Source organism: Falco punctatus (assembly GCF_963210335.1).
Source record: "Falco punctatus genome assembly, chromosome: 6".
NCBI classification, from domain to species: Eukaryota; Metazoa; Chordata; class Aves; order Falconiformes; family Falconidae; genus Falco; species Falco punctatus.
The window spans coordinates 43,657,822-43,683,104 of record NC_137585.1 but is presented as its reverse complement, the minus strand read 5'-3'; the positions used below and the strand labels follow the sequence as shown (position 1 = coordinate 43,683,104).

Genomic DNA, 25,283 nt, shown 5'->3' with positions numbered 1-25,283 from the left:
TATGAGATAGTAAGATGTATTGCTGGTATGAGCAAGGGACTCATTTGCTGACTTAAATGTCTCCTTCCCCTCCTACATTACTGTATTTCTCTACATTACTAAAAGGCTACATTAATTCTTATCTCACTCTGCTGCTTGGACATGGTCACAACTTTCCTGAAGGTGATATATGCACTGTATGATTCAGGACTGAGTGCAATAGAATTTGAGTGAAAAATAAAACATTTAAATAATAATACGGGAGTTTTGCTGTTGCTCATAATATTTTAGTACTTTTTTTACATAACAGTAAATAATTCATGAAAACATGTTCCTTTGAGTGATTCATGATTGCAGCAGGAGGGACAGGAATTAGTCTTTCATCAAGGTGAGATCAGAGTAGGATAGCAGCCTTGAAATCAAAAGACAGAGACAATTTAAGAACAAATATATCCCAAAACTACAGAACTGAAAAGATAAAAATAATCACAAAGTTTGCACTAAGATCAGAACCTTACAGTTTTGAAGAAATAATTTTTCTCATCTAAGGAGGACTGAGAAGAGCTTTGCTCTAAAGAAATCACTTTGCCTTTGGTCTGCTTCCCTGTGCCGTGCAGAATCAAAGCTCTACAGACCCATCGCTTGAGCTTTCTTCCCTGATGTCACCCCCACTTTTAGCCACTGAATACTTTATGCCCTCTCTATTTCATATTGACTAAGAAGTCACAGATCTTGTCTTTGCTCTTAAAAATGAAGCTTTTATCAGTCCTATAGAAATGGTTTCCCAGAAATGGGAGTGGCTATTTTGTATGTGCCTCACCACAGAGATTCCCTCATTCAAACAATAGATGTTTTAGTAATACATTGGATGGTAGGTGGGGGTCTCCTTTGCTGTGCTCCCTCTGTGTGGTCCTATGACACTGAAGCATGGGGTGGCCCCTTTCTAAGTTTCTGAGTGAAGGATAGAGGTAAGGCAAGGATCCTGTGGCTGTTTTCCAGCTGAAAGGAGATTCAGGATGATCAATACTGCACCCAACAAGAAAAGATAAAATAGGTCCTGTAACAGGTTGCTTTCCTTAGGGAAGCACAGAATAGACAGAGTCAAAAAAGTCTTTTCATTATGTCTTCCAAACTTCTTTTTGACAGCAGGGTTGTCTACCATTACTGAGCTCTTCAGGCAGCCTTCTTAAAATTCATCTGGTGAAGGTAGTCCATCATAGCAGTTGGAAGGAATGTTACTTTGCATATGCATGGACCTCCCTGTGAGACCCTTTTTTCCTAGATGTTTAGCCAAAATATTTTTTTTTTTGCTTGCACTCCTCTTACCATGTACCACCCAAAAGAAACCTAAGCATTCACAATTCCCCTAAACCCAGGAGAGCTCAGAGTGGTCAGGGCTGTAGAAACCAAGCAGCTTTTGTAGACATGCATGTCAGACTTGCAAGTTATCCTTTAGACACTGAATATTATTGATGTCACTCGAGTTTTAAACAGAATACATTTGGTTTCTGGCTCATGGCTATGACTTTCCTCCCTATATTCTTGTTATCATAAAGATGTGAGCTACACAAGCGGCTCTATGTGTAAAAGTATGCAAGGTCACTGGTTAGTTTTTATTATGCATAGCTTAAATGATGAGCAATACCACAGAGACCCAGACAAACAGCAGGCCTTCATTAGTTCTAGCCTGTGTACAGTAACTCTTTAGGGCCTGATTTAAGGCCTGCATTTCCTTTTAGAGAACTCTGAATCCTGTCTTTATCCTTTCTGAAATAGTGGAGAAAAAACAAAATAGTATATTCTGTTGTTGCTGTCTTCAATTTAAGATTTTAGTATTCAGTTATGTGCAAATAGAAATCGTTCTTTTTAACATGTTTTTAGACTCTATTGGAGAAATGAATTTTTCCAAGGCTGTGTCCCCAACTGATTTTCAGCAGATCCAGGAGACTGACTGGTTGTAGGGCTTCAGATGTGTCCAGTGTGTTACTCCTGTGGATCTCAATGACAATTGGGCACCTGCGTAACTTAAGGAACTAAACTAAAGCACCTATGTCAGTATGTCCTTTCCAGAATGTTACCCCTTGGGTACTGTAATCACTCACTCAATGTGTAACCACCAAAATGAGGAAAGACCTAGAGGTAATTAGGGAGTCTTCCCACTCATTCTATCTGGCCAAAATTAGGCAATGCATCCCAAGACCATTCCCCCAGATAAATATGAGTCATTCTCTTGGGATATCTGTTGTGGTGGGCTGACCTTGGCTGGCTGCCAGGTGCCCATCAAGCTGCCTTGTCCCCTCATCAGAGAGACAGGGGGAGAAATCAAGTTTAAAATCTCATGAGTCGACATAAAGACGATTTAATGAAGAGAAGCAAAGGTTGTGCACGCAAGCAAAGCAAACCAAAAAGTTTTAATCTCTACTTCCTATCAGCAGGCAATGTGAAAAACACTATCCCGGGAAGTAGGGCCCTAGTACACGTAGTGGTTGTTTTGGATGACAAATGCCTAACAAAGCCCATCCCCCACTCCCCTACCCCCAGTCTCATTTCTCTTAGCTTTTATTGCTAAGCATGATGTCATATGGTATGGAATATCCCTTTCATCAGTTTGGTCAGTTATCACAGCTATATGCCCTCCCAAACTCTTGCCCACCCCAGCCCACCAGCCTTGGGGTGGGAAGGGGGTGTTAGAGAGACAGCCCTGATGCTGTGCAAGCACTGCCCAGCAGCAGCCAAAACACTGGTGTGTTATAAACATCATTCTAGCTACAAACACAAAGTACAGCACTACGGGGGCTGCTATGAGGAAAATTAACTACACTTCAGCCAGTCCCAATACACCTGTCTTCCTCAAATAACCTTAGATGGACCTTAGGCACCTATCTCAGGCTTAGTACCAACATTTTAGCTTAATAAAGTTAATCAAGAGTGACTGAGTCCCAGTTCATTATTTCTTTTCAATTTCTTATACTTTGGAAATATTTTTCCTCGTGAAGTGTGTATGCCAAAAATAAAGTGTATGCATGCATATACACCCACACTTAATTGGCTTGCAAACATTTTTCTGAGAATATTTTATCTTGATAACAGCTGTTCATATTTTTCCACTTGAAATCTGTCTATTTTTGTTGTAGATTTTAGAATAACTTTAAGGTCTGGAAAAGTTACTTAACAATGGAAATCAAATGTTATCTAGCATTGCCTGCTAATATGAGCAGATCTGTTTCATTTCTTGCATTCTTTTCATTGTATTCACTATCTGTACATGGAACATATTTTTTAAGGCAAAAATTTTGCATGGGGAAAATACTTGTAGCTGTGAATTACTTGGGAGAATTGTACTGAATCCTCAGTCAAAGCTATGCATTGTCATGTATTAATGGGTCAAATCTGGGCTATAAAATCTGTGGTTTCCAAGTTCCCAGGTTATTGAGACATAGAAGACCAAGCTAAACCTTTGCATCCAAAAGGAAATTCTTACTGAAAAAAGATGTTAAGTAATATGTCACTCAAAAATGCAATGTTTATAGAGACTTTAGAGAGAACAATATAAAGTCTTTCACAGATAATGGCAAAAAAAAAAAAAAAAGGCAATGTAAAAGAAAAACCTATTACTGAGGAAGAAATTCCAAGGTCCTAAAGGAGAAAGAGACTGCAAAGGAATGTCAGTGTAGGGTAGTGTACAAGTTCTATGTTGGATTTCTCTTTTGAAACTGATAGTTAAAACAGTGTAAACATGGGCTGCTGTATTGCCCCTTTTCTTCACAGTAAGTTTCATTATTATTTTAAATGAATATTTATATCATGGTAGGGTCCAGATGCCCCAGTGAAGCTCTAGGTCTTCATTGTCCCATGTATTCTGCAAACATATACAAAGACAAATTTCCTTCTTCTAAATCAATCCAATCAAGCCACACTGTCAAAAGCATTCTTGTGTAAGCTTCTCGCTGTTAAAACAAAAGGCTCAGAGTTTTTCTCTTTTTGAAACTAAAACTTTGGTTGGATGGTGTGTAAGAAAAACAAGTTGTGGAGAGAGATTCCTGTGTTCATCAGCTACTAATGTGTAATAAAACTGTAGTGCAAACTTTTGATCACAGTGTCTAATAAACATAACCAGTCTATTTTCCTGGTAGGAAAAAGCATTTCCAGGTAGGAAAAACTAATTTAGGAAAATAAGAAGTGAAAATATAGGGGCACCAAAAAAACATTTTCATCAATAAGATAGTCTATCAGTTAGGCTAAGAAGCACAGGAGCTGTCCTAGCACTGAATAAGCAGCAAAACAAGGGAGTTGAATACAGATTGTTGTGAGTCTGTCTAGACAGAAGAGGTAAGCTGGAAATTACAGTCCACAAAATAATCAGAAACAAGCACTGTGAAAGCCTAATATTTGATTCTGCATTAGCTTGTTGAATTTGAATCATATTGATAACAGGATATTCAGGTGACTTCACAAAGTTCAGAACCTGACTCATACACGCACATTCACATATATGTATGTGTGCATCCACACAAAGCATCTCTGCTGTTGCCATAACACACATGAAGATATGAAGATGGGTCTTGTGCAAGAACTCCCTCTTGCCATTCTGCAGACTTGAGAGAGGCTTACACTGCTGTTTCTCTCTGGCAGGTATCTGATTAAATAAAACCTTTCAAAATGGATACATAATGACTTTTCAGGACATGTCATATACATGTTTAACAAACTTATAAATTGGTACAAGTAATGTAGAAGTCAGAAGACTACATAGTTGATAAGAGAACTAAATTTACCATTTAAAGCTTTATCCCCAAATAGGCAATTTTCTACATTTTCAGAAAGGCTTTGATTACAGTTCTTTCATTCACTTGGCTGTCCATAACTGATTTCATATGCTTCTGCACAGACATCTTCACAGAAGGTGAACATTTCTGCAGATTAAAAAGTAGTCATGAAATGCCTGAGTGATGTTTCAACTGTCTACTATATAGCAGCAGCAAATACCAGACAATGAAAAGGAAGGATTTGAAAACCCCAAGTTCTTGTACAACAGGCCAAGAAGAGCTTGTCTCACCCAGTTAGCTATCTGAAATGTTATATACTGGCTAAGGCAATCTTAAGCACCTAAAACTCTGATACCAGACATGCCATTAGTTACCACTACCTTAGCTGAACAGAGTGGCTACATCCTTCCTCTTGCCTCAGACTGAGTTAGATTCTTTAAGTAGTTGTTCTGGTCTGAAAACACCTAAATTGGTCCATCTAGGGCTCATTGCTTAAGAGTAACTATCACAATGTTCAAAATTCCTGTGATAGGTGACACCTGATGCCACAGTGAGATTACATAGACCTTTTACAGTAGATGCTCGCTATCTCAATTTCCCTGGTCACTTAAACTTTTTTTTTTTTTTTTCCCCTCAGACTTCCAGTTTTGTGGCTTCTTTTGGAAATACACATCATCCCTATTGACATGGGGTATGAAACACTGATACAGATTTTTTTAGAAAATTACCCCAAATTGCTAAATTGTACCCATGGCTATATATTTTTTTTTTCTCTGAAAACTGTCAAGTTAAATAACACATGCATTTCTATCCCATTGAAAAATCTTTTAAGATAAGAATAATTTCAGAGCCAATCAAAGCAGAATCCAGAGCATGGTTTGGTACACAGCTCAGATGCGGGAGTGTTGTGGCTCTGCTCTGAGTCATTTCTATCTTTGCTCATGTTTAGTGATTATCTAATGCATGGGACATTAATAAACCTTTGAAAAAAGATCCTAGGTCTCAGTTACTTTCATATTAGGCTACATAATCATGTTTACTTCAGCTTGTTCTCCTCCTGCCATGAGTTTTGCTTCTTTGGATGTATTCTGGCTTTGTTTCAGCATCTCATCCAAACTCTCCTTCGGCACCCATTTGATGATTAACATCTCTTCTGGAACAGAAATTTGGGGGGTACCAGCCTCCTCAGACTAGCAACTTATGTCTCATCTGTCTTGCTTGGATGAGTGGAGAACCAGCAACTTTGTGTTAATGTGTACTGAAATGGAGTAAAACAGCGGTGCAAATTTAGCAGATTGGTTCTTTGAATTACTTAGGTGCAGGAATGCCTCATTCCCTACACAAATAACCTTCAGTGTGAGACAGATAGTTCAATAAATTCTTCAGAACATGCACACCTGTAAAGCCCATATGAAATTCCTGCCTGAATCCTTAGCCATACAATATGTATCAGACACCTGAATTTGCTAAGTAAACTGTCACTAAGCTTCTTTCCCTGGATTCCTCAGTGCAACCTAATATCTCGTTAAATGTTTAAAGACTTGATGGACTGTCAACCAGTATCAACATAGCTATTGTTTTTAATGATTTGTAACACTTTTTGGTGTGTTTTTTTAAAGAAAAAAATAGTATAAGAAATGGTACTGCAGTAATTGTATATATTTCATAGCAGCATAATCCCTATTGTGATATCAGAGACATCTGGGGATTGAAAATTTACTTTGAATGTTATTTCTCAAGTGGTTTTGGCTCTGGCTTTCTTTACAGGAGTCCTAAGCTTGAACCAACTTTCAATTTCTACTTTTTTAACTTCCACACCCAACTTAGCTCTTTCTTAATATAAAGGTAAATAGTAGCATGGATAAAATAGCTGCAGCTATTGATCCTGGACATAAAATTCAGACCACAAATTCAAGAAGAAGTAGGAAGGACAAAAAAAAATAATGTGCAAAAAACCCCCTTCCATTATTGTAATTGTTCCTTTTATGATATTGGTGTTCCTTATTTTTAGAGTTGTGTAGCAATGCTTCTTGTTATGATGCAGAATGTCACTCCTGGTGGCAGGACTACCTGTGCCCCTGTCCTCAGCACTTTCTTCTTTGCACCAGATTCATGTCCTGGACCTCTCACTAAATGATTGCTAATCGATCTTACACTGACAGGACATTTCTATATAGCATAACAGTCTGCACTATGAAGAAAAACTTAAACTATCAGAAATTTCTCTAGTTGTGAGATACAGCAGCTTGCAAGCACTACATCAGTATCACTGCAGACAATACACTTGTTCTGGATTGGATCAAATCAGATGACATGTCTTTCCATTGCAAGCTGTAGAAATGAGAGGAAGAGCAGATCTGACACCAGGCTTTGGCCCTGATGTCTGGTAAAAAATATAGGTTTTTTGGTCTATATTGCCTCCTTTACAGCCAAAGGAAGATGGACAGGCACCTCAGTGAGCTGAATCTCAACGTATGTGTGCTGAACTTCCCTCAGGAGGTGATTCTTTCTCCACTGTCTGCACAAGGAGTGTAAGGAGACTAAGTGACTAAACAGGACCTCAAATTCAATGACATAGTGAATCCTGTCCTTTTTGTTCATGTTTCTAACACTGTTTGGTTATACTTCAGATTCAAAGCAATCGCAGTGTATTTAGGAAAAGCCAGGCTGGTGAACTGGGCAAAATCATGTTCAGCTCCAGCAGTGCCTGGTCTGCCTGGACTGCATGAGGAAATACGGTTGGAACCCTGAACCCTCTCTTTACAGTGAGCACTGGAATTGCAGCTGAGGCAGCTCCTCAGTACAGGTCTGAGGGTTGGCAATGTTTCGTAGACACTCTGGTCATCTGGGTGATCTCCAGCTTTGCCTGGCTGTGTATGTCTACTTTGTGGCTTGGATCAGCAGCAGCTCCTGTGGAAATCTCCATTAAACAGCTGGGACAAGTTTTCAGTCCTTCTGTGCTTTATAACAGTGCAAAAAAACCTATTCTGGTTTCTAAAACTGGCGTATTTCTCTGAAATCTTATGTCCTGCAAAACTTCAGCACTGTTTCAAAGAAAAGCATCTGCTGTAGGCTAAGTTAGATATCACATAGCCCTCAAAGCAGAGTGTTAGAAATAAAATCTGTAATTTCAGATACAGCACTGGAATGAGACTTTGACTTCATTTGTACTCATGCAAATCCAGATTAGCTCCATTTACATTGAATTTCTTCATTCTCAGACAACATGATTAGTAAGTAAAATCTCTGTAGCTATGCTGTGCAGCATAAATGTTTTTACTCAGTTAAAATCAGATGCGACATAGACAGATCTGCTTTTGGACAAGAAGATTTAGGATATTCTGTGGTCAAGGTGATAAAAAGACTACTCCTTTTTCTAAGACTAATTAAAAGAACCTCAGGGCCTACCTGTATTTTCCAAGGCAGAAGCCACAATTTCTAGAAAACTGGGTTAGAACTCTAGAGCTCTCTAACTTAATGTTAAGGTTGGTCTGACTGAAGTATGAATGGAAAGTTATGCATGTGTGTGTGTGCAAGACCTGGCAAAAACAACAAAATAACTTAAAAAATTTAGAAGGCTTAAAGGATTAAAAGAATGGCCTGCACTGATAATGAAGGACACTGTACCCAACTGCACCACTTCCAGAACACTGTTCCCAGCAGCAAAACTGAGGAATGTGTTCTTTATGCCAAAATCAAAGCTCCTGCACCCCGGTAATATCACAGCACAGATGACTTCTCAGTGAAGACTCTTCACCCTACCACCAGCAGACAGCAAACACCGTTGTGGAATACAATATATACCATTCATTTCCATGTTAGTCATCATTAAATCACATTCTCAATGTGAGGAAAAAGAGGCAATGGGCAGCAACCTGGTGTATGACTAACGGATATTGTAGTATCCAAGACTGCAAAAAAGACTGCCCCATAAGAGCCGGTGAATCTTAAAGGAGATAAAAACCTGTCCAAAGCTTAGTTTTCAATGCTTGTCAAGAAGAACCCAAGTCACTAAAATGACTCAGTAGCTTCTGTCCCTTGTGTTCTGTGTTGAACACAGGTGATCCTGGCCAGACCACTTGCACATACACTTTTAGGTATGTTGAAGTATGTGGGTAGACATGTGCAAATTATTAAAATCTGAGAGAATGAATGTGAGTAGGTAAAATCAGTTTACTTAGAAATGTTGTAAACAAGTATCACCTTCTCCTTCCCCAAGATGTCACTGAGTTTTACTATACTATTTTCTCCACAGAACTTAGGTATGTAGCATATGACAACTTATCTGAGGTGCATAATTGGCAATCTAAGTAGTTATTGCATTAACATGCAATGGCTCACAGATCTATTTATCTTCAAGATAAAACAATAGGAGGAAAGAAGACCTTAAATTCAAAATTCAAGAAGAAACAAGCATGAGCCACTTTTGGAAAGGAAAACAAACCAAAAACCTCTACCATAATTAGACATTTTCTTGTAAGTCTTTTGTAGTTTCAGAACAGCTGTGGGGGAAAGTAGTTCCTTTTGATGGGTCAGTGTGTGGTACAACTGTCCCTTCAAGTTTAAAATATCTCCTTTTAAGTTCTGAAATTTGATTGTGTTGTTAAGTATATTTTTTGCAGTAAAAGAAACACTGAAACAGGACACACTTCATATTATCTTGTGCATTTAAACTTATTACATGTAATATATCAACTTTTATCCTAAACAATGTAGATGTAAAACAATAGACAAAACATCTGCCAATGGAATTACGCCACCTCAGAAAATCAATGTGGCAACGGATGGTTTCCAGCCTTGCTGTTCACCTCTTTAAATCTATTTATTTTCTGTATTTTATTACTTTGCACAAATTATGTGGGTCCATAATTCTCATATAGGTTACTCGCACATTTCTATTCTGTTCCATCCGTACTGACTCCTACCCACAGATACTCTTTCACCTTTCTTTTTCTTTTCACAGCTTGGGCTCCTGAGCTGTTTCTAACCTTAAAAACTTTTTAATTGTTTCACCTCCTTTTCAGCCAATGATGAGAGATAGATACCTAAAGATCCCATCCTAAAAGAAGCCTCTGTGGTCAGTAGCTGGAACTGCTTTTCCGAACTTCCACCTGCTGACTGTGAAAGGATGCTAGCATAGACTAAATGTCTAGCCTATGAATGACAGAAGTTATGAGTTAACTTTTACCAACTGCATTTTATTGCTTATTGATACGTTCAGATTCCTGTGCTCCCTGGTCTGAAAGTGCCCATAATTGGCTATCTACATTAAGCATTTTCATTTGTAAATGTAGTCACATTGAATAAATATAGGATGGGGAAAAAAATAGATACTCTGCAATCTTAGGAAAGATACTGCTCTCCTTTGGCATGCTCTGTGGTTAATATTCTGCACTGGTATTCTCCAAATTTCTTGATTCTTTCCAAAGACAGAATAGGGTAACTATTATCCACACAGTTAGATGGCTAGAGGTAGGCGATGCGATTCCCTTTCAGTGTTTTCTTATGCCATGTATTAAATCTGTCTTGCAAGGCTGATTATGATTTGAAGATTTGCAACTATTGGCAAAAATAAACATGCTTTATTATATTTCTCTACAATATTCTTCCTGCTTTAAGATTTTTCATAAAGAATATTACTTAGAGCAGCAAAGGAAATACAATCCCACCCCCAGCCCCCTATGGAAAATAATACCATGAAGTGATATAGAATCATTTATGTTTCAATTTTTTCAGTAAAGTACATGTTGCCAAAAATAAACAAACCTCTGGAAGATGAAGGATCATTCTGTACAGTACATAGTCCAAGAAACATCTTTGTCTTGTTACAATCTTGCATGATTTATCAGATTGACAGAAAGCTGCACGGATCGGATGACCAATAATGAGAAACAGACTTTTACCTTTAGGTTACTGGTTCAAGTCCAACCTACATACAGCAAGCAAATATTGCTCATGCTCTGGGTCTGGTATGTAATACACATATATCAGTGAACTCCTACTCCTGTACCAGTGTAAAAATGGCAACATCATTAAATTCAGTGTAATAATCCATATTTTTTATGATAGTCATATGCAGGAGACTGAATCCAAGGAAACAATGCTAACTCCTTGGACCTGTTACTCTAGAACCCAGATTTAGCACATTGGCAAGGAAATTATGGGGAGGCTTTAAATTGTGCACCTCCAAAAGTAGATAACCTCCTATAAAAAGAGAGAGATAACAGTCTAGAAACAGAATTATCATAAGTTAATACCTTTGCTTTGATACCAAACATCTACAGTGATTCATCAGTTAAGAACTGAGAAAGCATAAAGGAAATCAGAAATTCCAAGCTAACAAGTTCCATAAAGTATGCCTTCAAATATTCAGAGAAGTGGCAGTCAGGGTAGATGACCCAAATCCCATGGGAAGTGAAAAGAATATTATCTTAGGTCTGAAGCCTGTTTACAAACTGTATCTTGAAAATGCCTTTCTCCAGAATATTATTTTCAGTAGAACTGCCAGAAAATATGCATATAAAGCTGTTAATAGGTCTCAGAACCTCTAGATTTTGTTCCAAACTTCAGGACAGGGACTCTTATCTGATTTCCACAAAAGTGGTGAAGAAGTAGAGAGCATGTGCAAGCACTTTAGTGCAGGACTACCCTGGGTCAATAAAAGCCTGGAATGCATCTCTCCCTCTAGGCTTCCTCCATTCGGAGAACATCTGTCCCATTTCCTTTGTTCCCAAAGTCTTCTTTTGATTTGTCCCCAAGTCCATTCCTGGTTAAGCTGTCTTACTGTCAGTGCTGCAGATGGGAACATTGTGTATTTGCACAAAGCAACAAGGTACATCCTTACCCTTCCTTACACCAACAGGTTACTCAGTCACAGTTCAGCTGAAGTTCATTTTGCTCATCTGATCACCCTGCATTTTGCAAAGTTATGATCTTAGCAACTGTATCAGGGCATTTTTATCCATAAACCCTACTTAGCAATACTATCTATGACTTACAACTAAAGAATATACAAAGAACCTGAAGTGTGCTCAGTCAAAATCTGAGTCTGTGAGATTCAGAGTGTTTCCTGGTTTCTCATTGTTTCCATATTCTCTGTCTTTAGTAAAACTAATTGACACAAAAATGTTTGAATCTATGGCCATTATATATCTTAAACTGAACTTTTTCTCTGCAAAAAGTAGATTTTAGATGGTTATTTAGATGTTCTTAGGCAACCCAGGATCATAACATTTAATACTCCTAGTAATGTTATATAGTTACACTGAAAGATCCAGTGAGTCTACTATGAAATGTAAAGTGTTTTCTTCCACAATTGTGGTAAATATATAGACACATATGAAATTATATAGGTATTTCACACAAAAATATTTAAAATCTATCCTATCGGGGAATAAAAAGACAAAAATAACTCTACTTGCTGAATATTATACAGTTAAGCTAAGAGATTCAAACAGGGATCAGAATATAGCAAAAATTTTGCTCATGCTTGGCATGCTGACCTCAGGTGTGTTAGTTCCTTTAACTTGTATAGTCTACATAGAAAACCTAATTCAAAAAATCCTAACCACCTGTTTGGTCTGAACGCCGTCTACTTTTACCAATCTTTTACAACTAGAAATTATGAGCACGAGTGTGAGTGATTTTGACAACAAGTTCTCCATGGAGACAGCAAAACCAGCAGTAGCTGGGGGATGATCTCAAATAAGGGACTTTACTGGTCAAGTGCAAAACTCAGGATTTCATAGTTTTATGGTGGTGATGTGCTAGGAAGCTGCAGTGGAGGCAAATCTTTATTAAAGCATAATTTTAGGCTTCAGTACCTTTGCACTTGGGATAAAGTGCCAAAGTTCCTATTTTTGTTCATGCCTTAGATACAGGCTAAGGTGTGTTAACTGCAGCATAGGGGTGCAGCACCCATGGGGTGGGTGTATTACCTAATTTTTAAACAGTACCTAAGATGTGCAAAGTCCTATAAGGACTCTAATTCATTGTCTGTGACTTAAAAACCAAAAAGTGCATTTTCAAAGGAAGCCTTGGTGTGGTCAAACAATATTATTACACATGGGGAAATCAAGATACAGTGGTAAAGTAACTTGCAAAGGTCACACAAGAATGGATTCTCAGTATCTGGGTGATAACAGTAAACCACTCTGCCTCTTTGCAAACATAGGCTCCTCTGCAACAAGCCTCACAAATCTGCAATACTCTTTCTAGGAGGGGTGATATAATGCAAGAAAATTGCTACATCTTCATTTTTATCCTGAAGTTCTTATACAGTAAAATCAACAGAATGCATCTTTAGAATTAAAGTTAACACAATGAAATTTATGGGTTTGACTAATTATGTTGAGTGGAGAAGAAAAAATGAGTTTTCTATTTCCATGAAAAGGTCGGCCAAATTTTATACGATTTTTGTATATAAAGATTTAATCTAAAATGTTTTATTTATATTCTTAATTTTTCTTACTATATAATGCAGCTACTGATGACTGAAGCTAACCAGAGCCTTCTGATATTCAGATTCAGAAAAAAAAATGACAAAAACACTGTCTATATATTAGCAAGTAGTATATGAACTTAGAGTTCAGAATTCTTAGGTAATAAGATTTTTAAGGCATGCTACTGTTCTCAAAACAAAGCCTGCACAGCTATATTTGATTTGGATTTATACTGGTACAATTTACAATTTTATGGTAATATGACTTATACCTTTCTGATGCTTCACAGCAAATTTTCCTTTGTAACACCAAATATATAAATTTTTTTATCACAAAACTAATTTAGCTTTAGATAAGTAACACCAAATATATCATTTTTTTTATTACAAATCTAATTTAGCTTTAAATAAATGTGGAAAACTCATTTTGTTAGTACATGTTCTTGCTAATGAAGTATATGCATAAGCGCATACATTTAAAACATGGAGACGAAAAAAGGGTAAGTATGTTGGAGTTCTATGTATTGTTGACACATCATCAGAATTCATTATAGCTGCCGGATAAAATGCAGCTCAAGCAATAAACCTTAGAACATACGTGACCTCTAGTGGGAGAATATGAGCAACTGGAAGATGAACAGCTGCCAGTGGAAGTAAACAGTAACATTTCCTGTTCCATCTTAATTTTCCCTAGACAGAGATTTGGACAGCACTACCTTCTATAATTCAAGAGAGTTATTCTTCTGCACCATTGACAGAAGAACTTGAGGAGGAAGCATCAACGCCAAAATTAATTGATGGGTTTTCAGCACAGGGGTCTGGGGTTCTTGGGCCCCAAACTCAAGACGGTTAGTAGGAAAGAGAAATGAGTTTTGCATGTGTAGCTTTGCTTTGAGTGAACCCACTTTATTTGCTTATGAATGTCTACCTCTATTACTGAAGAGGAGGTGTATTTCTGTACCTCTCTTACTGAAAAGAGGTATAGTATACCTACCTTGAAAGCTCTGAAGTCGGATAGGTACCTAGTTAAAACATTTCCACACTATTTCACTATGAAAATAACTGTGCCAATGAAGATTTTTTTGAAATAAAATTTTATTTAACACTTAGACACTTACAACTTAAAAATTTGCTAATGGTTGGCAAATGCCACCAGTACTTTTTTATTGACTTCAATTTCAATATCATCACCAAATAACTTTATATTATAATGATGTGTTACATGGTTTTTATAAATGTGTTCATACAAAATATAATTTAAATGTTGAAGAATTTTTGACCGTGAAAATTAGAAACTGTGAAACTTAGGAAATGGGCTATTTAGAAATTTTAGGCAAAGCTGATTTTCTATCCTTCTGACTAGCTATAGTGAAATAAGAGCTTTCTGCATCTCACAAGGGATTTAAGATTGTAAAACACAATCTGTCCCTCTCCCATACAAACATTGTGATGCTAATAACTGGCATTTGTCAGCAGCTACTCTAAACTTGCAATTGAAGTTCATTAGTTATCCACTGCTGTGATGGGCCTTAGTGTTTTGTGGTGAGCAACATACAACAAGAGGAAAATCCTACTCTTTACTATGCCTAACACTATAACTGAGTGTCACGGAAGACAAATGAAATGAGTGGGGAGAGGGGGGGGAAGAGTTCATGCTTCCAAAATTGTGTGTTTAGTGAAGTTAATCATTCCTAGTCTTGTTTTTATACATATTACTAGTCAGCCTTGACCAAGCAAAAAAATATACACCCATCAAGACAAAAAAAGTAAAATGGAAATTAGAATTTCCCAGGAGCGTTATGAAAAAAAATACAATTTTCTTCATTTTTGAAAGCTGCAGGATATTACAAAACATTTCACATAAATATTACATATGAATCCTGTATCTGTCAACGTTTTTGAGCACTGAATGCAAATCAACTTGTGCATCAACTAAAGAATGCATGGGAGGGTCAAGGTGGTAACATATCAAGTCAGATCTTTTTTGTGTCTTTATTTCTTTTTAGCAACATATTTTCCTGCCAGATGTTGCTGCTGTTCTTGGCTTGGTACTGGATAGAAGACTACAAGGCTCAGGAACATCAAGCCAAGTTCATTTTTCTTGTTGATATCTTTTGAATCCTTCCCCATACATCTGCCTTTTTTCAGTCTACACCAGCCATAGGTGACAAATACCACTCCTCCAAGGTCAAAAAATAAGACAGAAGGGGAAACTCTCTTCCTGTACTATGTTGTAATAGTTCAAAAAAACATCAGCCACCCTAACCTCTACGTTCCTTTAGGTCTAGGTTTCCTGGAATGGTACAAGATGTGACAATTTATTTTTTCCCTGTCTCAGGCTTGCTCCCTGTAGCTAATTTAAACTGTTCTGTGAAGGAACTTAGGGAAAGTATTAAAAGAGTCTTACCTCTCCAGAATTGTTTTTCCTGGATGTCTAAGTAGAGATTCTCAAATAGAGTAGTCTAGTCACTGATTCTTTAATCTTGCCTGAGAATACACGACCTGTATAGCCTGCCCTTCAGTTAGATAATGCTGCCTGTTGGTATTTGACACAAGACTGAGAAGGCAAATCTTCCATGTAGCCATAACTTACCTGTAGAAAAAATTAATCTGCAAGAAAAACATTTTCATACTCATTATTTATGCTACTATTCTATAAAGTAACCAGAACAAATGACCAGACATCTGTTGCAATGAGGAAGAAAACATGAAACAGAAAAGTATTTCTATAAGATTAAAAACTGAGAAACAGATATGCTGATTTATATCCCTAATCAAAGAACAGTTGTATCAAAAATTCAATACACACAGCAACTAACAACTTTTCGTACTGAAAATTACATTCAGAAAAAACAGTCAGTGTCACAATTCTCACCAAATTTGAACAGTACCATCAAAATAAACTTTTGCGTGCATGGTATTCATGCTGGTCTATGACTGAGATGAAATGGCCTAATTTTTCATTTTAATGAACTTCTGGTGGTAAACAAATGCTTTGTTAACATGGTCTCCAAGTTACCTTAACTCAGACTGATAGAGAAATTTTTCAGGATGCTGAATTTCTGAATCAGAAAACATAATTAAACAACGTGCAAAAGAAATTGGGGTTCTTTGCCATAGCTCTGTGGGAAAATATCAATTTCCTTTTAAATTATTCAGAAGTACTATCTACAAAACTGAACTTGGAAAATAATACAAGTTTCAGTCATCAGCTGTTATTTCTCCATCGAGATGAAAGTGCACACTTGACAGCTTAGGGGAAATTGATCTTTTGTTGGCTGCTGTCACCTAATATTCTATTGTTATAGACCAAGCAACACTGTATTAGAACAACTTAAATGGCCTTTTATCTGGCACAGGCAGGAAAAAAAAAATTACTTTTAAGCAGAATTTAATCACTTGCTGAATTTATACGATGTGTTGATCAAAAAAGAATGGGAGTGAACTTTATTATCGATAAAATCTTATAATTATGTGCTTAGGTGAGCATGTCATTGTAGTAATTGACTTTTTTTTTAGAACAAACTATTTTCTTTTAAATTCTTTGATAGGTCTTCCCACTTGCCTTTTGTGTACATGCCTAGGGACCACAGTCTACTGTGATGACCACGAGCTTGATGCTGTTCCACCATTGCCTAAAAAAACAACGTATTTCTACTCACGCTACAACAGAATCAGGAAGATCAAGAGAAATGACTTTGCTAACTTAAGTATGGATAGCAGTGTTGTTACAATTAGCTTTAATTTCTATTATTTCTGGCTCACAGTAATCTAAGACATATTGATTCTTTTTATATAATGCTTGATGATGGTAGGGTTATGCACATAAATGCACATATGGAAAAGTGGTTTGCTGCTTTTGAACATAAAGGTCAGTACTTCAAATGCATATTCTCTATTACAAAGTTCATCTGTCTTTCTGCTGTTACTTATAATCAGTTTTAGAAAGGTAGAAAAACCCGAAACCTCATAGAACATTTATAGCGTATTAGAAAGTACTGTTTCCCTAAACAAGACCGTTTCAAAGGTAGACATGCTTTCAAATATTTGCAAAGTATCTATGTGAAAATAATTTTACCTTTAAATTTTACCTGTAAACTTTACCTTTAAAGTATATGTTCATTGGTTTACTCCAGAATTACCTAGGAAAAGCTTCAGTAAATGAAAACTGCTACTCCAAAACCATTTGTGGCCTAAAGCTGGCCAAAATTGGTGACCCGGGGAATTTATATTTTCACATTTCCTACTTAAAAGTCTTAAAGATAAGAGATTTTTCAGGAAGTACTAAGCCTACCCTGTTTAGGGATAGGGTTTGTTATACACTTACCACTTGGAATATCAAGCCACATTTTTTTTGGTTTTTTTTAGACCTAACTTTGCGTAACTAAAGTTTGCTGATTTCATTATGAGATGTGTGAAATCAGTGCCAAAAAAGGTTACTACAGTAATTCAGGGGAATGCAAAGATCCTTTCATGAAAGAAAACTATAAGGGTTTGGCTTGCCCAAACCAACATGAAGGTTTGGAAGGAACACAATTGGTATATATAAAAAGGGAGAATAAACAATAAGAACAGAGAAAATGTATTAGGCCAAAATATACTGTTAGCATAAAAATACAATAATCATAAAAGAAAATAAAATAATCATTAACAACATTCTGGGTGGAAAATAGAAGTTGGCTGCAGAATAATACATTTAAAATTAATGCACGTTAATGCACTGATATTTAGACATCATTCTCTTTTGACAAAAGCAAATTTCATTTTCTTTCTTTTTTTAATTGGAAAAAGTGTTTCAGTGTATTTTAGAAAAAAAAATATATCAAACTTCATTCATTAAGAAAAAGTTGAAAATAGATATGTGGAACAAGGTGGTAGAGAATATGTTTATTTCCCTTTGAATGTTATGTTTCCAAAAGATAAACCATTTAAAGGATTCCCAGAACACACAGACATTTAAAAACTATTAACTTCAAAAAAAGTTCACTTGTAATGTAGATAACCCATTTACCTTTTTCTTTTTCAAAACTTTCAGGAAATGCATTCTTACATGCTTGTTGTTCTTATTTCTCTGCCAGACGATTTAAGGAGGATTGATTTGACTGCAAACTTTATATCAGAGATCCATGATGATGCCTTCCAGAGATTGCCTCAACTTAAGGAGCTGGTCCTCCGTGACAATAGGATAAGGAAACTCCCTGAGTTACCATCTACCTTAACATTCATTGATGTCAGTAAGAACAGGCTTGGTCGTAAAGGAATACGTAATGAGGCATTTAAAGTAAGTCTGGGTGTGATGGGAAAATCTTTTCTTCCTGTCTCCAAAGGATGCACTTAGAAGAGCAGCCTTAGTGTCCCTCTACAGTAGTAAAACTTTTAAGACTATAGGCACCATGACTGTTCTGGCTACTCGGTAATATGTAAAGATGGAGCAAGACGTATGAGTCCTACCTACTGGATTTGAGAACCCTTTTTATTCTTCTTGACAAAGATCCACACAAAAGATGCGATGGCACACTATGTTTGTATCTATGATCCAACCATCCACGTGCCTAGCAGGGCTCCAGAAAGCAGCTTGATGTTCCCTTAAAACAAGAAGGCAAGAGGGAAGGCCAAAGCTATGGATGCTGCTGCTTCAGACTTACTCTACCATATATCTACATGGGAATTTGCTAGAGTATTCACTAAATGTATACACTTCCTTTCCACCTTGAAAAGCAGGAAAATTGGAACCTCTGAGTTTCCAAAAGTCCTTCCGTGAGAATTTTGGTGGAGAGAGGTAGCCATGTACTGCTCCTAACTGCATGTGAAATCTGAAGTCATTATGGGATATAGGATACAGCTAGCTTCATATGTTAGACCTGGCTCAGATTGACTTTTACATTGCATCTAAGAAGATAGTTGTAACCAGCCATCTCCAAATTCCTCCTTAGGAAGACAGGTTCTTAAGGAAGCAAGCAACAGCAGTAACTGAATCAGATATTTTCTCCCATTCTTTCCCCTTTCAACCTAAGGCAGGTGTTGGGAATGGGAATGATAAGCAAAACTCAGTCCCCCAGATTGAGACTCTGACCTAGCACTCTTCTCATCAGCACTCTCCTGATTTTAGCCATGAAGGACTCTCAGCCTTTATTTTCCATATTTGCCAAGAACCTTCACTCTGATATCTCAGAGTTCTGTCAGTGGGAATTAAACTAGAACACTGAATGCAAAGTATTTAGATTCTATGATAACTTGTGTGTGTGAAAAGGGGACAAAATTTAAAGTATTCTGCTGAGCCTTATTGACCTAGTCAAGTGTATATCCTGCTATGTTATAATGATCAGATGAAGCTCCTTCTTCCACTGAGTCAAGGAAAAAAAAAATATTTACCTTTTCAAATGAAATGCTGAATTTATTTTTAGCTCAGGCTTTTCTTATGCATTTATAATTTGCTTCAGTACCAAGACAATTCTGCAAAATTGAGTAAGTCTGTCAAAAAAGCAAAGAAACAGACAGAATAGGAAGCCTTTGTGCATAATGACTGGGAAAGGCAGTATTTTCCATTTTTGTAAAAGATGTAATTTCACAGAACAAATTATATAAATTATTAAGTCTCTAGACTTGGCATTTTCTTTCCTTTCTTTTTAAAGTAAACACCTAATTTTTAACAGCAACTGTTCTCAGCCTATGCAAATAAAAGTTCATGAGTGTCTTTGAATTTCTGCCTTTTCAACTATATCATGCTGAAATAAAATGTGTTAGTATTCATCAGTGCTCATTGCAGTGATAGATTACAGACTTACTTGCTAGAGAATTTCAGAAATGTCTGTCATTTTCCCTGCCTTTCCCATTCATCCTTTAGGATCTGCATGAACTGCAGCATCTTTACATCACTGACAATAACTTGGATCACATTCCATTGCCACTCCCTGAAAGTCTGCAAGCTCTTCATCTTCAGGTAGGCTACAAAAGTAATGGTTTTATGTGTCATGTTCACATAGTAAGTAAAACTGGACAGGGTAACTATTGTCTTGTTTTGTTTCTTCTGTTTATCCAAAAGTGTACTTACTTGACTAAACAAACTATTGTAAACACACAATTAACTAGTGAATGCAGTATTTGAGCAAAGTAAAATCTAGCTCAGCTAAACATTAGTTATTAGAATTTGTAGTACAATATTTTTCAAACATAAAACCCTAGATTTAATGTTAGTACAGATTAAAGCTATGTTCACAGCTGTCAAGAACAAAATTAGTCTTAGAGACTTCAGAGGCAGAAATCCCTCACACTGCTCATACAAATCTTCTAAAAGGAATAATTTTAGATACACAAAGAGAGTTGCTTTACATATTGGTTGCATTTATACCCAGTGCACTTCGTTCTCTCAATAAAGGTTATTCCCAGTTGCTAGTATTTTTTCAGCCAGACTTTTCCATTTGACTACATTGGAACATCCCATCCATCATCTTTCTGTAATCCTTTATTTTTGTTGTTGTTTGCTTTTACCTAAACCTTTGTTTCTGAATTCTTCCTTTTAACCTTTTCTGACTCTGCTTCTTTCCCTTTATCTCCTCTAGTACCAATGCCCAGTTTTGATTATCAGAAGATGTTATTTATTATATAATACGGCAAAAAGCCTTTGAATAAATAACCTGATGTACCATATATAATTTGATGTCTATCTTTCCATAAATAAATCTATAGAAATGTTCTGCCTGCTAGCAGACTATTTTTTTTACCTGACCATGCCTTTAAATTAAATATTCAGTGCTATGTGCTACAGATCAAAGCTATCTTTCCATAAATAAATCTATAGAAATGCTCTGCCCACTAGCAGACTATTTTTTTCACCTGACCATGCCTTTAAATTAAATATGCAGTGCTATGTGCTACAGACCAAAGCTAGCAAGCTGGGCTTTTTTCCACATCAATTTCTGACTAGCAAAGGAATGGAGAAGGGAAAAACTTTCAGACAGCTAGCTCTCATTTCAGGAGATGACCTTTTTAGTCTCAATTTCCAGACAATATTGTATTCTAGCAACTCATTGTTGAAAATGCTTCACTTCAAGAACATAAGTTCAGTGAAGATAGGGTATATAAGAGGAATTTAAATCAAAGAAATAAAACCTAAAGCATTCAATTTTCCCTGTATATGTACAGATGTGGGTTAAACTAATGTGAGAGGGCCTGGGGGAAAGAAATTTATCACAGATCAAGCTGTAGATTTGTTCCTTTGTAGGTTGAGGCATATCAAGCTGTCAGGATGATAATTATGGTTCTATGATTTTTGGACTGGCCTATACTGGTTCCAATTTGCATTAATAAGGCTTTTCATTATGATCCCAGAAATGAAAATGCTCTATACTTCTGCTAGGCCCCTCTTGCAAAGCCTGTCTGTGCTACATGGTTTGAGCTACTTAGTTTTGCAGCTCTGCACTGGTCAAGAAATGTTTTCCCTGCTTGGAAGATTTCTTTGTTGATGACATGCAGCAACAATCTGGTCCCTTGGGTTCAAACAAGTATCTCTCTAGGCACTGAAAATACATCCATAAATTGTTCTTTAAGTGGTAAAAAATTACTTTAAGGCAACTATTTTGATAGTACTTTTTTTCCCCCCCTTTCTTTCTTAGAACAATAACATTCGAGAGATGCATGAAGACACATTCTGCAAAATGAAAGATTTTACTTACGTACGTAGGGCTCTTGAAGACATCAGACTGGATGGTAATCCCATCAACCTGAGCAAAACACCTTATGCATACATGTGTCTACCCCGTTTGCCAGTTGGTAACCTCATCTAAGCTTTGACAGAAGCCAATACTGTCCTACGCTGTAAGAATCCTGAAAAACAAAATATTAACTTGCTGCTACACTACGCGAGATGCATTTTTTCAAATCTCATTAATTTTGGAAATATTTCTATTATAATGAAATCAATTATTGAGATACAAAGAATAATATGAAATGCTAAAAGACAGCTCCATTATCTACCCAACTGTAAGTTGTATAGCAATATCAAGAAAAATATTTCACTATAAACACTGTATTGAAAGCCATAAGTTCAATGTAAATGCAAAATTTTCTACCAAATTGCTCAGATCAAAAGTATGAATTCTAAAGTTAAATGATTTTATATGTTAAAATCTAACTATAGTATAATAAATAAAGAAATAAAAATAAAATGTGTGTCAAATTGGATATTTATCCCCTTTTCATTTAATTAATATATTTTTCTCTCAGAGACACATCCATTTTTCTAATTCTTTCTTTAAAGGTCTCTTCATCTGGGGAAATGTTCCAAAGCAATGTTCCAAAACCATGGGTTTTTTTAGAAAACAGAATATTTCCTTGAATTAATAATGAAATATAGAGCTTAAACTTGTATCAGATTACCCCCTAAAAGTACATAAACTATTTGTTTATATCTTTGCAGTAATAGTTGGTCTTTCTAATGCCGATGAGACCCAAATCTGTTTTCTGTATCTTTAAGAACCTTGCCTGCTAGATTATCTAGCTAATAAAAATCCCATCTAAAATACCCTATTTTAAAAATATTGAACCTTATTCTGCACAGGAAGTGGAAAAAAACTCCCCTTGACATATTTACAGTCATACAAAATATTATAGTTCAATATACTAAGGACCAGAATCCAGATACCCAACTCACATATGTTGTGGAGCCATGGCTCAGTTTCCAATTATTTGAAGCAATTGTGCTGAGTTTTTCTGCTTTATTGTTTAAAAGCCTGACCAGTTAACGATTAGGAGATTACCTCCCTCTGGATCATTTGAACTCTTTTCCTTTTGCGGGGGTGGGGGAGTGGGGGGGGGGGGGGGGGGTTGGGGTGGGGGGGGTTGGATCTTTAATTCATTTTTCTAGAGAAAAAGCCGCCAGGAAAGATCCACTAGATAGAACATAGGTAGTTGCTCATTCTATTCTACAGTGACAAGCAGCAAATACCACTTGCACATCTTCAGTGTAAAAGGTTTGGTGAAAGACTTCAGCTAAAAAGATCCCCATCAAACACAACAAATCCTTCCACTTACACAACCTGGTATTCCTTGAATATCAAAGTTCCCTTTTATCTAACTGAACATACATGTTCATTTAAAATGTAAATGCATCTTATTTGCTAAATTTCTGTTGGGGCAGGCAATGGAAACTGTTCACAGAGAACACATTCTTCACCCTCACTGCCACTTTCCAGAAGAAAACACATGGGGAAAAAGAACAGCAGGTTTTTACGCCACAATCTCAGACAGGCTAAAATCAAAGTTGATGAAGTACAGAAGGCTACAAAGACTGTGTTTTTATGACTGTACCTTTACCAAATTGCTAGTCTTACTTAAAATCTAGATAGGTGAAAAAAAACCAAATCAAGCATAACAGCCGGACTCTTAGCTTCTGCTTAAAATATTTTTTGTTTTCAGACACTTACACAGAACAGACTGTAAAAAAACAGCTATCTTCATTTTAGCATTTCCTTCCGAAGACATGAGTTGCTCTTAGATGCATGCTTTTACAGCTGAGAAAATATTTTCCTTCCACTCTCCAGTTCTTTCTAATAGGAACTGAAAGGTCAATGGTTTTAAAAACACCTTCTGAGCTACAGACTTCATTTCAGGTCTAAAATCTCAACCAGCGGGACTGTGTTTATTGGTCAAAGGAACAATGTACAATACATCCTTAAATACACAGAATCTGCAGTGCTTTATTCTGTAGCCATTTTGTCTTACCTTTGGGACTCAATTTTGCTGTTCTGTCAATCCATGTGTAAATAGCCAGCTTTATATTATTTTGTCAATGAAATGAAAATTAATATTGAGGAGGAAAAACATTACTTGTTCTATCTGGCTGACATTTTCTTTGAAATCTCTGTCTCTGTCAATATGTTGCGCTGATAGCAGAAACTGCCTCTAGAAGGTTGTGATCTCTTAGGGTACATATGCATTGCTTTCTAAATACCAGCCAGAGCGTGCACCCACCATCGCTTTACATGCATCTGCATTGCTTGGTCATATGCCTGTGTTGAGGCACAAGCTTTAGGGGCACACTTCGAAAAATGATCGTGAATTTGTGTTGGGTTTAAATGTCGACACACTTGTGTCCCTGATATACAGACAGGTTGAACATTGCCTAATCTACAGCCATTTAGCCTGCAATGTCAACACACCTTTTGGAGCTCTCACAGATACGGCCAGTGCCATGCAGACAAGCTTATTCCTAAGAGTCCTAATATTGCAGTGTAAATTTATCTCCATACACTTCCAAAAAGAACTAGCTAGTCAAGTTCACGTGGCTAACATAGGTGTGGGTAATGCCTCATTCCAGTTCAAGTAAAGTATTTTCCCAGTGCGAAGCAGGTTAGCAGGAGTTCTCTGAACTGGCTGTAACCGTGCAGTTAACCCAATGGTATTACACATATTAAGGAAACAGTAAAGAATTGATCTTGAGAAACCATTAAAAAAAAAAACAAATAAAAAATAATAATAAAAAAACCCACACAAAAACCGGAAAAAACAGTCTATTGCAATGTTTTATGGTATTCTAATTAACATATTAGGTTCCTACAGAACAGGGTCATTTTCATACACAGATGTGTTTAATTACCTATAAAATGTATGTATGAATGTCAGCCTCCACTGGTTACTTCATACCCTGATTGTGAATTTCCTTCCTCTCCAGCAAATGGAGGGGTAAGCAAACAATCCCTAGGTTTGAATGAGTGACTTGCCTACCAAGGGCAAGAAAATAGATAAAGAGCTTTCAAAGGGTCACAGAATATAATGCAATGGAAGGAACTATGCTGCCAAAGAACTTCTGGGAACTGAGCAGGGGATGGAGCTGGGAAGATGGAGGTGAGGTGAGGCAGGTACAGGATATGGAGAGACATGGTGAAGAAAGAGAGGAAGAAAGTAGGGCTGAGAGCAGAGAGAGGTTATTCTTGTTCTCTCCTGTCTCACTGAAAGGCAGAGGGAGAGCAGCAAAACCTCAGAAGTCTTAGACTCCAGCTGCATTTATTTTTATGCTCAAGATATTCTAGCCTTTTTTTCCATTCACACCTCACCCCTCATGCCAACACCAGATCTTCATGCTCCCAGTAAAGTACATGTGC

At 36.8% G+C, this 25,283-nt stretch overlaps 1 protein-coding gene across 2 annotated transcripts in view; it reads left to right on the top strand.

The window, feature by feature from the left end:
* EPYC (epiphycan) overlaps window positions 1–22,992 on the top strand; it is a 29,002-nt gene extending 6,010 nt beyond the window's left edge. The window contains exons 3-7 of one of the 2 annotated variants that reach the window (XM_080391404.1): window positions 13,880–14,033; window positions 16,770–16,895; window positions 18,264–18,466; window positions 20,030–20,125; window positions 21,798–22,992. In XM_080391404.1, coding sequence (XP_080247530.1) covers window positions 13,880–14,033; window positions 16,770–16,895; window positions 18,264–18,466; window positions 20,030–20,125; window positions 21,798–21,968 — 750 coding nt within the window. In that variant the 3' untranslated portion in view covers window positions 21,969–22,992. Of the gene's footprint in view, window positions 1–13,879; window positions 14,034–16,736; window positions 16,896–18,263; window positions 18,467–20,029; window positions 20,126–21,797 lie in introns of both variants that reach the window. The other variant, XM_080391403.1, reaches the window with a different exon arrangement.
* Window positions 22,993–25,283: the final 2,291 nt, after the last annotated feature.